We start from the raw sequence: 16960 nt of genomic DNA on the forward strand, positions 1-16960 counted from the left end.
ATTCTGGCCCTGTCCCGGCATACAACAACATTTTGTGGGGTTGGCCAATTGATGAAGTAACTTAATGTAATGCTGTAGAACAATTTAAATATTTTGGAGTACAGATATTGCCTAGTTTACACAATGTTGTTGAGGCTATTTATGAACCTTTAATGATAGAAATAAATTAATGAATTGGTTGACTGATTGTCACTACCATTATCTATCATTGGGAGAATCAATGCTTTAAAAATTAATGTATTACAAAAATTACTTTATTTATTTCAATATATTCCCCATCCACCTCCATTAGATTGGTTCTCAAAAATGTAAAAGAAAATGGTTAATTCATATGGAATAAGACGAGTGCAAGACTACGTTTGTCTTCATTGTATTTACCAAGTGATAGAGGGGGTTTACAGTGTCCAAATTATTGGAGTCTAAGGGACTAAAAATGATCCAAGACCTTTTTTTGGTAGACTCGAATGCCATGATGTCCTTTGATGAGATCAGGTCTAAATTCAATCTTAAAAAAAAACATTTCTCTAAATATCTCCATCTTGGAAGCTTTGTTAAAGCTAATCAAAATGTTGCACTTTCGAGACCCCAACACCAATCTTTTGAGAAAACGATGATAAAGTACAGCATGAGAAAGGGTATCATACCAGAGTTTTACATTATGCTCTCATTTGAGAATTCACATTGTAGGTTAAATGCATGTAAGGACAAACTGCAGGGTGATGTTTCAGGGTGATGAAGATTGGAAAAAAAGCTTGTGTTGCTGCTCATACCAGGTCTATTAAAACACGACTTAAACTAATACAGTATAAATGATTGATGCGAACACATGGAACCCCGGTTGATTTAAACCGATACAACACAAATATACCAGATATAAATTTACAAAATGCACAGAATCAAGACGACATTGCTTCACTGTATTTGGCCGTGCGTGATGATGAAAGTGTTCTGGGAGGAGGTACGAGGTAAAATATAGAACATCATATCAAAGCGGCTTTTACTGGATCCAAAGTTCTTTTTGTTGGGTTTATATATTTACAGACCTCAGCTTGCTCTACGTCAAAACCTGTATTGCATTGTTTTGGAAAAAGGCTCACAGCCCAAGCATCACTCATTGATTGCGACAAATGTTGACAGGCCTCCCAATGGAGAAGAAATCTTAAATTTTAAGGTCCAGACAGTATGTGTTTGAGAACGGATGAAGGCCCTTCATTGATTCTGTAAAGGATCTGTATTTATTGAATGGTCATGAGGATGAATAGATGCATTTCCTGAGACAGTGTAATTGTGTATTTTCTTTTTATGCATAATGTTTACAATATGATTCCCTTATGTTATACAGGTGAAGCATGTTTGTTTCTATGTCTAATGTTTTTTTTCTTGTTTTTGTGTTGTAAAAAATGTAAATAAAAGATATTGTGGGAAAAAAGAAAATAGCATCTCAGATATTTAGGTTTCACTTTCATGCGCACTAATTTAAGGTCATTTTGATTGGTTTCTTCTCATCATATGTTTTTTAGTATTTCTCTCTGGTCTTAACAGTAAAATATAACATTTTGGAGCAAATATACAGAAAAGCAACCCAAAGCTAGAGGCCAAAATGGCAAATATCTCCACAGCCACAGTGAACTTCCCCGGAGAGCTCACATATGCAGGGATAAAAGTGGCCCATACTGCACAGAATATTAGCATACTGAAGGTGATGAACTTAGCTTCATTAAAATTATCAGGCAGCTTTCGAGCCAAAAAAGCAAGAATGAAGCACATCAAAGCCAGGAGTCCTATATACCCCAACACAGCCCAGAAGCCTATAGGTGAACCTACATTACACTCTAAAATAATCCTTTCAGTGGTATGAGCGGAATTTTTGTAGGGGAATGGCGGGGCAAGGGTTAACCACAGCACACAGACCAACACCTGCAGTAAAGTAGAACTTAGAACATTTGTCCTCTGAAGCAGAGCAGAACACTGAGGAACCGTGTTTGACGGCCTTTTAGCCTTAAAAGCCATCACCACTGCAATGGTTTTAGCCAAGATACAAGACATGCACAAGGCAAAGGTGATGCCAAATGCTGTGTGTCGAAGCATGCAGGACAACTCTGTGGGCTGGCCTATGAAGGTTAGAGAACACAGGAAACACAGAGTCAAGGAGAAGAGCAGCAGGAAGCTCAGCTCAGAGTTACTGGCCTTGACAAGAGGTGTATGACGAAACCGAAAGAAGACACACAACACCGCCAGTGTTAAACTTGCTCCAAACAACGAGAAAGCAGTGAGCAGGGCGCCCATGGTTTCTCCATAAGATAGGAACTCGATCACCTTTGGAACACACTGGCTGTAATCTTGATTTGACCAGTACTCCAGTGGACACCGTGAACACTCGGCAGAATCTGAATGGAAACAATGAACAATGAAATGTGTTCATGCTGTTATCTGCAAGTTAGGAGACTAAAGCTCATGCTCTTTAAAATAAACAACGGCCTGGCAATCTTTACAGACTTATTGGATTGACACTAGAAAACATAAACATTCTACATAAACTTATATATTTGCATACGTATAATGTCTATATATATATATATATATATATATATTTTATATATATATATATATATATAAACAAATATATATATATATATATATATATATATATATATATTTTATATATATATATATATAATGAGTTACATTGAGGAAAGATTTTACTCACTGCTGGAATTGGTAATCTCTCCCGCAGCACAGGCAATGCAGGAGAAACAGCAGATGGGTTTCCCTTTAATTACAGCCTGCCGGAAACCTGGCGGACAACTCTCACTGCAGACGGACACAGGCCTCTGTAAAACACCACTCAACTCATCAGTTAATTATGAATGTTATTTTTAATTCAAGGGGTCTTGCTTAGTGTCTCTAAAAATGTGTTTTACTCATTGATCTTAGATGTTAATCTACAACGTGAAAGTGCCAATCCCAGTCTGAAATATATAGAGTAAACATAAGTATATTAGTATTTATGTGTACATTTTGACTTTATTTACAATGGAGAATATACCTTTTTGAATTGGTCATTAATTATGGAAATGGCTCAGGTAACAGTTATGTATTTAAGAAATCACACAATGAATATTTTATACTAAACTCTTTTTACCTTTAGGGAACCACCAGCCCATGTTGTGTTTATTCCATTCATTATAAACTGCTTTTCATTTGGTAGTGATGCATCGTAGCTCCCTACAGCCACAAACACAGTATCTCCTGCTTGATTTCTCTGCCAGTTCACCAGCTCATAGGTCGCAGCAGGGTCTCCATTTCTATCAAAATACACCCTTTCTCCTGACTGAAGCGTGAAATTCACAGTTTGGAGGTGTTTCACAACCTACCAGATGAGAAACAATAGTGAGATATTGTACGAGTATTACTTTTTTATTCAAAGTATTTGATGAATTCATTAACATCTTACCTGTTTTGGCTCAAAATCCTTTTTCCAGATACATTGACGGTTCAAGACTTCACCACATTTTAACATGTTATGCATGGCATGAGCCACAGCATACACAGCCTTATACACATTGCTGGATATCCTTAGCTCTGACACGTCTGTAAAAGGATTTTTGATTTCCTCTAATATCTCAGAGCCTGAGCACAGGGCCTGACCATAGAGGTCGGACTGAAAACTGCAACCAAATGTGGCTTCCCAGAACTCTCTCAGCAGATTATTATGAGGGTCTTGACCTGGCTTTACTTGCAGAAGAAACTCTCTGAGACCTGTGATCTTTGTTTTTCTGATGGTGAAGCCCAGAGTCCCTATCAGGATTCCTGAGTACCTCTTAGTTGCCAGATGACCAGCCGTAATCCAGGACTCACTGCCCACCCACTGGAGCCCAGTCAGATTCTGCTTCAGGGCTTCGTCAAGCAGAACCTCCATTTCACCCTGGGCTACGAAGGCAACTAAAACTCTTGCACTGCCTCTTTGGATCATTTTGACCACCTTTGCAATTTGCCCGCTTGCGTCAGTCCTTGATATGGCTTCTGAGTATTCAATACAGACCCCCTCCTGGTTTGCGGCTTTGATAAATGTTGCCATGCCATTGTTACCATAATCATTGTCACTTCTAACTGCCCCAACCCACTTCCAGCCAAAGTGCTTTACCAGTTTGGCCAAGGCTCTGCTCTGATAATAGTCGCTAGGGATGGTTCTGAAGAAAGAGGGGTACTTCTTTCTGTTACTCAAACAAGCGCAGGTGGCAAAGTGGCTGATCTAACAGAAAAAGGAAGTTAAACAAAACACATTTATTTAGTTTTAGATAAGTATTAATTGAAAAATGTAAGCAAAATAATTGTTGAATTATTGTCAGTCTTTTTCCTCAATGTTCATATGTGCCAATCCTTTAATCCCATCCTAAGCATAGCCCTGAAACAACCACAATAGCACCGGTATTCAGTCTTTTTTGATTGCTGTTATATGCTAGATCTACAAAATTGTAAGCATTTTGCAAAAACAAACAATGTGGAATCAGTCACAACATTAAATATTACAGATATTTACCACTGGTATTTGGAATATCCCAGAACTTTGTAGCATCACAATTGTTGAGGAGGACTCAGAGGCTCCGATGATGGCATGAACAGATGACTGACTTGAGCAAGTTTCCCCCAGAGTTGTTTCCTGTCCATTCATTAGATCCATCACTGCTCGTGTTGAAGGCAGTGTTGAACCACAGCTATCAAATATCTTATAACCAATAGAGATATTAGGTAGCAATGAGCTGCTATTGTTGATCTCCTGGATGGCAAAAATCATTGTTTGGACAAAACGAAATTCTCTTAACTGTATTCTGAAAAGAAAAAGAAATTGTTATATCTAACAGTTTTCCAATTTATGTAGTTTATGTTGATTGTGAAATCAACAAACAAGAAAAGAGACAAGATATGAAACTGTACCTGGAACATGTGAGAGCTTCTGGAACATCTGTAAAGGAGAGAGAAGGCTTTGATATTTGGCTATGGATGGAGAAAGCTCCCCCAATTGTTATATCTCCATCCTTTGATAACAGAGGAAACTCTGGGTTTCCAAGCATCTCACAGTGTTCAGTGTTCTCCTCTACTCCAAAGGCTCCCACAAAAAGTACAAACAGTAACATTGCACAGAAACGGTCAAACGTCTTGAATAATCTGGCACACACATATACACACACACCTTTGTTATAGCAATTGCTATTGCTGATCAGAACATATATCTCCTCTCATGGGCAGAGCTTCTGTAGATGATGATGATGATGATGATGATGATGATGATGATGATGATGATTATGATTATGATTATGATTATGATTATGATTATGATTATGATTATGATTATGATGATGATGATGATGATAGAGGTCCTATTGAGTCACTTTTAAGGATGTGAGAACAAAGGTTTTTGTTTGTAACACAAATACAGTACGTCAATTAAATCGCATCATATGACAGGTCTACTCATGTGATTTAAAAATGTATGCAAACTTAGAACTTGATAAGTTTATTTTCTAGCTGAAAATGTGTTTTTTGTAAAGTGCACAATAATGAAAAGGGAAAAACAGAAAAAAAGTAAAATCCATAATCTGAGTAATAATATCTGAGGAAACATTAAAAACCAAATGTTTTATTCAAACAAATATGAAAACCAAATCTTGCATAGAGTGCTTTCAGTGCTTTGCTTAACTTGCTTTGCAAAGGTTTTCGCTGACTGTTTGTAAGACCAATATGTCAAACAGTTTTATCTTAAATTGTCTCATCTGATGGGGCTACTCATGTCATTTAAAAATGTTTGTAAACTTAGAACTAAATATGTTTTTGTTTTTTTCAGAAAATGTGTTATTTGTCAAATGCACAGTAATGAAAAGAAAAGAAATCCATAATCAAGAAAATATTTGAGAAAATATTAAACACAACATTTTTTATTCACACAAATATGAAAACTAAAACCTGAGGTAGTACATTGTTTTTATACTTAATAATGATATGGTTAAAAAGGTAATAACATAACTAAACATGCTAATATGTATGATGTTTGTTAGTGGCACTTTTGTGTTTTCAGACCATGAATTAGCACAAAAGATTTTACTAACCTGAAGTGAAGAAATAAACCTATCAAAATAGTTGTGGAGATGAAGACTTTAGCTTTAAAAATGTTTTAAAGCCAACATTTAAATCCTTTGACGCCCCTTGTCTGTACCAAATACAATATGTGTTGAAATGTGTGCATTGTTAGAAGCTTTTGGCATACGTATGTGACAAGTACATTCAGCCACAGACTCATCCCTCCTCGGCACAGCACTCAGCGCCTCGAACAGTCCTTTGTGCTTGTAGCCATCAGGCTGCACAACCAAGGGTTAACCCTGTAACCCATAAAAAACGTTCAACATTAAGCACTGAACATTAATAATGTTTGCACTGTATGCACACAACTTACGTACTGTATGTACATATGTACATATATTCAAGATATCTGTTCTGCTCAAATATATGTACATTCACCGGACCATAGTTTAGCTCCCGTTAACACATATTTAGTCATATTTTATCTTACTTCTTATTTAAATTTTCCAATTTTTATATTTCCTGTGTAATATCTGTGCTTCTTCTTACACTGTTGCTGCCTTGACAGGTGAATTTCTCAAAACAACAGCATGTGTTTTTAATATATTATGATTGCTGATTACTTTTGATCACCAAAAACCACTAACCACACCATGTGCACTTGAGAAAAACATTTAACTCCTTACCTGATTCAGTGGAGTTACTGGCCAGGTTCAAGGTGTGAATGTTTGTAACATGGCTGAATGTGAACAAGGCATTTAGAGGAAAAAAAGGGAACATGGTTTGCAACGTCCCTGAATAAAGTGAGGTTAGGTTGTATTAATAGCTTTAATATATTTGGGGCTACTAAATAACAAACATTATGTATGCACGAGAGGTTATAATGACAACACATCTTTATGTTTAAAAAATATATATATATTAATTGAAATAAAGACACAGAAAGTCAAGGATGGTTTTAAGTTGTATTTGATTTATTAATATGAAATACAAATTATTAATTTACTTTTTATATCAGTATTTTAGCATCAGATAGGTAGGATTTACTGGAATCATCTAAAATGTGATGTTTAGCTAATATTAGCTAATATGTTTGAAATTAAGTGTCACTGCAAAATGCAAGCCAAACCACAAACCATAAAATAAATAAACATAAAAAGGCTAATTTAATTTGTATTTAATTGGATTCAGTTTTCCCCATCAGATGTTTTTTTGTGTTCAGTTCAGGTTTGAGTACAATAACAACACATTTGGGTGCAAATATACAGAAAAGTAGTCCATAACTGGAGGCCAAAATAGCAAATATCTCCACAGCCACAGTGAACTTCCCAGGAGAGCTGACATACGCTGGGATAAAGGTGATCCAGACTGCACAGAATATCAACATGCTGAATGTGATAAATTTAGCTTCATTAAAATTATCAGGCAGTTTTCTAGCCAGAAAAGCAAGAACAAAACACAACACCGCTAAGAGCCCTATGTATCCTAACACAGCCCAGAACCCTACAGCTGATCCCAGGGCACACTCAAGAATAATCTTATCATTATGGTGGTTCATATTTTCAAAGGGGAATGGAGGGTTGATTGTCAGCCAAAGTATGCAAATTATAACCTGTATTATAGTAAAACCAAGAACAGTCAGTCTCTGTTGTGCAGGCCCAAACCACTTCATCACATTACTGCCTGGAAGTGTAGCCCTGAAGGCCATTAACACCACTATAGTTTTCCCCAGAACACAAGAGATACAGAGGACAAAGGTGATGCCGAATGCTGTGTGTCGCAGCATGCAGGACCACTCAGAGGGCCGGCCGATGAAGGTCAGAGAACACAGGAAACACAGAGTCAAGGAGAAGAGCAGCAGGAAGCTCAGCTCAGAGTTGTTGGCCCTGACAATAGGAGTGTCCTTATTGATCAGAAATACAGTGGCTACAATCAAAGTAAGAAGTACACCAAACAAAGTGAAAAATACAAGTAATATACCCATAACCTCAGTGAAGTTGAGGAACTCGACATTTTTCGGTATACATGTATCTCTGTTTTCATTGGACCAATACTCTTCAGGACACTTATTGCAGTCATTAGAATCTGTAATAGAAATATTATAACTATTATGTAATGATATCAGTTACATCTTAAAATGTCAATAATTGACTGAACCATAGCAAACTTTAACATGACACACAGAGTGTAGAAAGCAAACAATGTATGACAATTGCTATATCTCAGGGCTGCGGTACATATACCTGTGCTGTTGCTGATTTCTCCCTCTGCACATGGTATACAGTCATAGCAGCACACTGGCTTTCCTTTCTGAAGGACTTTATGAGTTCCTGGATGACAGCTCTCGCTGCAAACTGACACAGGCAACTTTAAAAGAAAGATAGTAATATTAATTTTCAACATCATTCAAAATGAAATATGATCAAACAAGACACATAAATGTACATTTTACTGTCAATGAATATATTTGCCTCTGTCCCCCCTCCAGGCCATACTATGTCTTCAGTCTTGAGGACAAATTTATGTCCAAGAGGTAAGGAAGCGTCATAATAGCCAACAGGTTTAAACTGAACCGAGTCATCTGATCCACGCTGCCAGTTCACCACCTCATAGCGAGCAACAGCTGCTCCTGTGCTGTCGAACCACACCTGCTCCCCATTCTCAATAGTAAAATGTACCTGTTTCAAAGACTCAACTACCTGGAAAAGCAGTAAAACAATATGTCAATGTATGAATGAATAAAGATGAAAAATAAACACTTTAATAATCTGTACTTTTTACCTGCCAGGGAGTAACATTTACAGTGTTCTCACACCCCTGACTTTTGGAGCACTTTAGGATGCTGTGCAAAGAATGGGCCACAGCATAGATGGCTTTGTAGATGTTACTGGAGTATCTCAGCTCTGTCACGTCATCATGATAATCTTTAAGTTCCATTAGATCCTGGTTTACTTTGCATGGGATTGAATCTGTTTTCCCCTTGCACTTGAACTCTGTCTCCCAGAAAGCATTTATTAAATAATCTTCCAGGCCACTGATATTGGTCTTTTGCACAGCAAAACCCAATGAACCACCCAGCACACTAAAGCTGGTAGGAGTAACAAGGCTGTCAGCAGTGATCCAGGCCTCAACGCCAATAAACTGCAGACCTGTGATGTTGTGCAGACTCAACTGTTCGAGAAGGTTGTTCATTTCTACATGGGCTAGGAAACCAACAATGACACGGGCAGTGCTCTTTCGGATCACTTCTACCACTTTCATTAGTTTTTCTGGTTCTGTTCTGTGAAATTTCTCTGTATACTCCACACACACTCCTTCCTCTTGGGCTGCAGCAAGGAAGATGGCCATGCCATTGTTACCATAGTCACTGTCACTGTTGATTGCCCCGACCCAGGTCCAGCCAAAGTGCTTGACCAGCTGGGCGAGGGCTCGGCTTTGGTAAAGGTCGCTGGCAATTGTTCGAAAGAAAGAGGGATACTCCTTTCTTTTACTCAAACACTCACAAGTAGCTGAATGACTTATCTGAGAGAATACAGAGAGAGAGAGAGAAAAAAAAGGAGAGTAACCATTTCATAATATAAATCATAACAATACAGATATAAAGAGACATAGCTCTTACCACTGGTATTTTGAATGGTCCTGTAGTGCGTGACAGGATAATGGTTGAAGAGGATTCAGACTCCCCAATTATAGCAAGGACAGCTGATTGACCCGAGCAGCTTTTTCCCACAGCCCTCTCGTCACCATTCATCAGAGCCATTACAGCTCGCATAGAGGTAAATGTTGAGCCACAGTTGTCATAAATACGGTATCCAATTGAAATATTTGGAAGAAGAAATTCACTCTTGTTTATTTCCTCAATTGCAAAGATCATAGTCTGGGCAAATCGAAACTCCCTGAGGTTGACACTGAGACAAAAAGAGCAAAAATACAAACTTGTATTCGCTGTGAAAGACCTTATGACAAAGCATTTATATACAGACATCAATATTACCTGAAACAGTTCAGACGTGTTGGTTTCTCTGTAAAAGAAAGAGGAGGTTGGGTGATTTTGCTATGAATGGAAAAGGCTCCCCCGATCATGACGACTCCTTCTTTAGACAGCAGAGGAAACTCTGGACTTCCAAGGATCTTACAGATAGGAGTTTCCTCCTCGGCTGATCCAAATGCCAATATGGGCCCCATGAACACCAGCAGTGTTATCACATGTGACATGTTCCACTCCCAAATGTTGAATAGGCAGAGCTACCTAATCAGGTCGGAGTGAAGTGGACTTAGATGTGACTTTTATTGTCTTTGTTGGCGGCAGGGGTCACTGGCCTTTAACTACCCAATCAGAGAAAAGTAGGTTAGGACAGTTTGATCAGGTTTTGCCATGAAATCTTTTAATTAAAAAAGTTGCCATGGAAGGTGTAGTTACATTTACAAGATACTTTGCAACTTTTGTTCACAACATAATGTTATAGAATACAATTTTGCAGTAAATAATGGCTGAACAAAAACAAACAATCTTCATTTATATATATCACTCTGAAGGGAAAATTAGTAGTGTTACTTTGGATGAAATAAGAATACTATAAATTTGTACTTTAAATTGAATAAATCTGTACATACTATACTACATATGCTTACATTGTGACATTTTTTATTTAGGCAGAGGAGTTAGGTAGGTGCTCCACTGACTGCCCTGGTATACTGTCTTCTTTCTGTATTATGTCTCCAACATGTAAAAAACCCAGGACCTCCAAATGTTTTTGCCAAAATATTGAAATGAATATATAGCATCTACGTCTGTCACTCACATATAGGTATTAATTTTTTGAAATGATAGGATTAGTTTTTACATTAATGATTCTAATCCAAGTCACAGCTACCTAACGTACTGTATGTTAATCATACACACATACTATTCATTGATATTTTCACCTCTTACTTTTGCTTGAAATTTTGGTAACGCATAATGTTTTATACAAAATGTCAATATTAACCCAAAAGTATTTGGTCATCTTAATTATCTAACATTCTGTCATTTTCCTATAATGTACTCTATAGATCAGAAAACTTTTTTTTTTGTTTGATATGTTTTGGGGGCCTGTTGCATTTAATCGGATAGGACAGTGGAGAGTGAGAGGAAAGTGGGAGAGAGAGTCGGGGTGGGATCCGGAAAGGACCACGGTTCGGGAATCGAACCCGGGTCGCCGGTGTATGGTGCAGGTGCCCCAGCCAGTTGCGCCACGGCCGGGGCCAGATCAGAAAACTTTAACTGTGAGAACGATACTATATTTATAATAAGTCATACATTAATTACTGTCGAATTATTATGCCACATTTACATTTACTTTTTATTATTATTCTACCTTTTACCTGTCTTTTTCTGTCCTTTATATTTTGAGAAAAGTTTTTGGGGGGATTAGGGAGTTAAAGTAACACTTTTGACAGCTGATCAAAATAAACAATGCAACACGTTAATTGGCAATGTGAATTTAATCAGCTGTTATTGTTATTCTTTTCAGTCAAAGAGATGTTAAAGTGACAGCTGACATGCATCTTAATCTCTCTTCAATTAAAAAGAACTTGTTGTTTGTGTTTGATGCCTGTTAGTTTATGAAACACTTCAGACCTCCCCAGAGGATTTGTCTTTCGGGGCTCATTTAGAAGAAGCACATGTGATGAAATCTAAGTGCCTCAGGTCTGACTATGACTCAAACCTCCGGCTATTTCCACTCGCAAGCGGTTTAACAAACTAACAAACTTCCTCTGGAGTTCACAGTGTCCCCAGCCTGCCTCCACACCTGTCCCCTCAGCTTACACTGGAAACTTTCCCTCAGGCCTGTTGCATCATGATAATCATAATTATGCCCTGGAGGATATGACCATGATGTTGACTTTTGATTAAAAAAAAGTTCTACCCTGAAGTAAAGAAAGAACACTTACTTTAAGTTTATATGATTTAGTTTTTAAACCTTTGGAAGAAGACTCATTCAAACACATTGAGTTAAATGTCAACTCAATTCCTAGAGTAGTTTATAGTGTTAGGTTTTGACCGTAAATTACAAGTGAATTATCTATCCATCGTCTATCATCTCACCTGCCATCCTTGCCAAAACCCAGACTGATCGTCAAGATCTGCCATTGGCCTTCCCGAAGATCTACCAGATCTCCGGGAAGGCCTCGTTGCGTTTTGATATCATGAGAAATAAGATCTGGGGCTGTGCTTGCAAGAAACTGCCACCTGAAAATATGTTTACTTTATGGACAGTTTGGGGTCATGTTTCCAAAACAAGCATGAAACTCTGGATGATCATTTATAAAAAGTAATTTGATACTTTCGCACAGGAGACTCTGTGCTTCGTCCATGTTCTGGTAATTTTATTCTGTCACAAAAAAAATTACAAGGAAAAGACCCATTAGATCAGATGTAGTGGCCAGCAGCTGGAAAACTCATCAGAGGCCTTAAAAGAGAACTGCTGCAAGTCGAGATACCCACCTATTCCTAAGTGAATCATTTTACAGTATAGTCCAAAACAGAATACTCTCTTGTATCACCATAAATATACTAAAAGGAAACTTGGAAATATGACATGGATTTTGAGTTAAGAGAACTTTCAAAGTATGATCTTCTGAGAAGTGATTGAATAATATTTAGTTTTTATTGGATAAATGTGAAATATCGAGAGCACACCAGTACCACTAAGTTCAGTAAGGCTAATAACCCTTTTTCTGTTGTGCGCCTCCTTCCTTTGCGCCCAACCTTGTAAGTCCAGAGAGATAAAACATCACTGTTTCATTATTCTTTCCCATGCTTCTCCAAAACATATAAATACCAGTGCCCAATTAATATTTACATTTGGGGTTCATGTGTTGCCACCAAACTGTTTTGGCTCACTCAAACAGTATGTCATCCACACAGAGGTGGCCGGAGCAGGGATGGGCACTCTTACATCTGTTACTGGTGGCATCTTTCTCTCAGGCTGAGGAGACAGTGTGCACACAGAGAGGGGACCCTGAGATCCCTCAGATGTTTAAGGATGGGGACATTATGTTGGGGGGAATCTTCTCTTTCCATAGCAGCTGGAAGAACAGACGGGATACCTACATGGACAAACCACTGCCACTGCAATGCACCAGGTAAAAGTATACTATATACTGTACATGTTTTCTCTTCAGATTTCTGAAAGGGTGTAACATTGAATATTAAATTTAGATATACTCCTGTTGTGTGTGTTTTTACCATCAAATACTTCCATGTACTGCGCCACTCTTTCTACTGCATGGACTATTTTTAACAAATTTTAACTGTTTGCATCAAGCTTGAATTTCAGAGGGTTCCAGTTTGCCCAGGCTATGCTATTTGCCATAGAGGAGATTAACAACAGCACAGACCTATTGCCTGGCATCTCTCTGGGCTATAGAATCTATGATTCCTGTGGCTCAATAGCCAAAAGTGTGAGGGTTGCATTGGCCTTTGCAAATGGTAACGAAGATGTATCACAACTCTCTGAAGCACCATGTACAAGACCTGCCCAAGTGCAGGCCATTTTGGGAGAGAGTTCTTCCTCTCCTTGCATGGCTATGGCCACTGCTATCGGACCCTTTTATATTCCAATTGTGGGTAACATTGGTTAATATTATTCATATTCAACTATTGCTACTATGTATAGCAAGAGTGATTTTAGTTGGCTGTATAAATACTTTATATTCTGCATCTGTAACTCGGGATGTAACGTCTTTTTTTTCTTTTAGATCAGCCACTTTGCTACTTGTGCCTGTCTCAGTGATAAAACCAAGTACCCATCCTTCCTCAGAACAATACCCAGTGACTACTACCAGAGCAGAGCCCTAGCACAGTTGGTCAAGCATTTTGGTTGGACTTGGGTTGGAGCTATTAGAACAAATGATGATTATGGAAACAATGGTATGGCCACATTCACAGAAACGGCCGAGCAGCTGGGCATCTGTCTTGAGTACTCTGTGTCCTTCTTTAGAACTGATCCACCGGACAAAATACAGAAGATAGTTGACATTATCAAGGCTTCCACTTCCAAAGTGATCGTTGGTTTCCTCTCCCACATCGATTTGGAAGTGATACTGCATGAGTTTTCTCGCCACAACTTGACTGGGTACCAGTGGGTAGGCTCTGAGGGCTGGATCTTCGATTCACAAATTGCAGCCATGGATAGGCATCACATTCTAGACGGTGCTATAGGCCTATCCATCCCCAAAGCACATGTCAGTGGCATGAGGGATTTCATGTTGGATGTAAGGCCGCTCAATGTCTCTAGTAATGAAATGTTTACAAACTTTTATGAGTCATTATTTAGTTGTAAGTTCAAGCAGTCAAAGACTTCATCAAGAAATCAGATAGAATGTACTGGAAATGAAGATTTGAGTGAAGTCGAAAACAGCTTTACCGATATGTCTCTGATGCCCATCTTTAACAATGTCTATAAAGGAGTGTACGCTGCGGCCCACGCACTTCATTTTATTCTCAGCTGTAACAAAACATGTAACACCAAGGTGCAGCTAGATCCATTTACGGTGAGTTGAACACAAATGTTCTTGTAGTTTTTACATTAAATCACATCAACAAGAAACATGTTTAAAATTATGAACAATAAATTGATGATGTTTATAATGCTGTTGAAACACTTGGACAACAACACATTTTTCAGATGTTCTGCATTGATGGATATTTGTTTTTAGATCTTACAGCACATAAAAACTATTCAGTTTAAAACAAAGGAAGGAGAAGAGGTCTACTTCAATGAAAATGGAGACCCAGCAGCAAAGTATGAAATTATAAATTGGAAGCCAAGAGAAAATGACATTGCAGAATTTGTCACAGTTGGTCTTTATGATGCATCTTTACCTGCAAACAAACAGCTCAATCTGCAAAATGAGTCTATAACTTGGACACAGAACTTACAACAGGTAAAATACCGTCATTGATAACTACAGACTATTTGAATCATTAGCAATGTAAAAGTCATGCCCATCATAATGTATGGTTTTTATGCATCACAATTATTAATAAAGATATTCAAAGGCAACCTCAAAGTGAGGGCCCATTTTCTTTTCTCATAGTGCATTTTGTCCCACAGGTACCTTTGTCAATTTGCAGTGAAAAATGTCTTCCAGGAACTCGAAAGGTTCTACAAAAAGGAAAGCCTGTCTGCTGCTATGACTGTATCAGATGTGCGGAGGGAGAAATGAGCAACAGTACAGGTGGAGTATCATAACTGCAAGACAACAAATGTATTGTTCATGTCTTGAAATTGCAGTGCATTTTTTATGTGATTTTGAAAACATGCAGTACTTTAAGAAAGACAAAAAACAATATCATTAAATCAAATTCATTGCAAAAAAAATATGTTACGAATGCAGATACTGAGACAGAATTTGAATTTAGCTACATAAATATATGCAAAAGTCTCGCAATGTTTCTACTTCAAGTGTACCTATGATTAATCATTTCATTATTTATAGAAATTAATAGAAATCCCTAGGGGGGAACTTGTGCTCATACAAATAAACAAAACATTTAAAATAATTTCTATATTAATTGTATGCTGTACTTTCTTGTATGCTTAGAAAAGATGCAACGTAGGGACAAAGGAAAAATAAAAAAATAATTTTACATAATCAAGTATTTTACATGCTTTAAACATTTTTCAGATTCTGTCACCTGTGTGCGGTGTCACCCTGAGTTCTGGTCAAATGAAAGAAGAGATGCCTGTGTAAAGAAGGAGGCAGAGTTTCTGTCATATGTAGAGATTATGGGAGCACTGCTCACGGCAGCATCCTTATTTGGAACATGCATCACAGCCGTCGTGGCATTCATTTTCTTCAGATACAGGAAAACTCCCATTGTCAGGGCCAACAACTCTGAGCTGAGCTTCCTGCTGCTCTTCTCCTTGACTCTGTGTTTCCTGTGTTCTCTGACCTTCATCGGCCGGCCCTCTGAGTGGTCCTGCATGCTGCGACACACAGCATTCGGCATCACCTTTGTCCTCTGTATCTCTTGTGTTCTGGGGAAAACTATAGTGGTGTTAATGGCCTTCAGGGCTACACTTCCAGGCAGTAATGTGATGAAGTGGTTTGGGCCTGCACAGCAGAGACTAACTGTTCTGGGTTTCACTCTGATACAAGTAATGATTTGTATCCTCTGGTTATCAATTTCTCCTCCTTTTCCATTTAAGAATTTTACAGAATTAAAACACAAAATAATCTTAGAGTGTGCTCTGGGCTCAGCTGTGGGCTTTTGGTCTGTACTTGGGTACATAGGACTACTCGCCATATTATGTTTTATTCTTGCTTTTCTGGCTCGGAAACTGCCGGATAATTTCAATGAAGCCAAATTTATCACCTTTAGCATGCTAATATTCTGCGCAGTATGGCTCACTTTTATCCCAGCGTATGTAAGCTCACCTGGAAAGTTTAGTGTTGCTGTAGAGATATTTGCTATTCTGTCCTCCAGTTTTGGACTGCTCATTTGTATTTTCCTCCCAAAATGTTATATTATATTACTGAAACCAGAGAAGAATACAAAGAAATATATAATGGGAAAGGGAGCCCTAAAATAATTACGAAACTCTAAAATTATATTTATTTCATTTTATCCAACTGTGAATTATTTGTTAGTGTAAAGTAGCATATTGAGATGACTCCTTTAATAGAACACAATGTACCATCACTTCAACCAATATGTATATATGGTAATAAAAAAAGAATACAATTATATGCACACCCAAAATATCAAACTCCTTGGTGATTTCAAATTCATTGCACAAAATTGTTATTCAAATAAAACAATCTACATTTTCCTGCATAAAACACGTTTTGACTTATCTTAAATGTCTTCTTGTGTCCTGAGACTTAATTTAAA

General features: G+C 37.8%; 3 protein-coding genes across 3 annotated transcripts; 1 reads left to right on the plus strand and 2 right to left on the minus strand.

The window, feature by feature from the left end:
* Window positions 1–1482: 1482 nt before the first annotated feature.
* On the minus strand, window positions 1483–5135 carry LOC134880280 (extracellular calcium-sensing receptor-like). The gene is made up of 6 exons (XM_063907097.1): window positions 4936–5135; window positions 4541–4829; window positions 3455–4252; window positions 3143–3370; window positions 2708–2831; window positions 1483–2387 (listed from the first exon to the last, which is right to left on the minus strand). The coding sequence occupies exons 1-6, from the start codon at window positions 5133–5135 to the stop codon at window positions 1483–1485; spliced, it is 2544 nt and encodes an 847-aa protein (XP_063763167.1).
* Window positions 5136–5823: 688 nt separating this feature from the next.
* LOC134880223 (extracellular calcium-sensing receptor-like) lies at window positions 5824–16658 on the plus strand. Its single transcript, XM_063907007.1, has 8 exons — window positions 5824–5856; window positions 12970–12987; window positions 13046–13203; window positions 13386–13683; window positions 13819–14613; window positions 14779–15006; window positions 15177–15300; window positions 15751–16658. Exons 1-8 carry the CDS (start codon window positions 5824–5826, stop codon window positions 16656–16658), a joined length of 2562 nt encoding a protein of 853 aa, XP_063763077.1.
* On the minus strand, window positions 7253–10290 carry LOC134880225 (extracellular calcium-sensing receptor-like). Its single transcript, XM_063907008.1, has 6 exons — window positions 10070–10290; window positions 9695–9983; window positions 8857–9597; window positions 8547–8774; window positions 8319–8442; window positions 7253–8160 (listed from the first exon to the last, which is right to left on the minus strand). Exons 1-6 carry the CDS (start codon window positions 10288–10290, stop codon window positions 7253–7255), a joined length of 2511 nt encoding a protein of 836 aa, XP_063763078.1.
* Window positions 16659–16960: the final 302 nt, after the last annotated feature.

Source organism: Eleginops maclovinus, chromosome 18, assembly GCF_036324505.1.
Source record: "Eleginops maclovinus isolate JMC-PN-2008 ecotype Puerto Natales chromosome 18, JC_Emac_rtc_rv5, whole genome shotgun sequence".
NCBI lineage: Eukaryota > Metazoa > Chordata > Actinopteri > Perciformes > Eleginopidae > Eleginops > Eleginops maclovinus.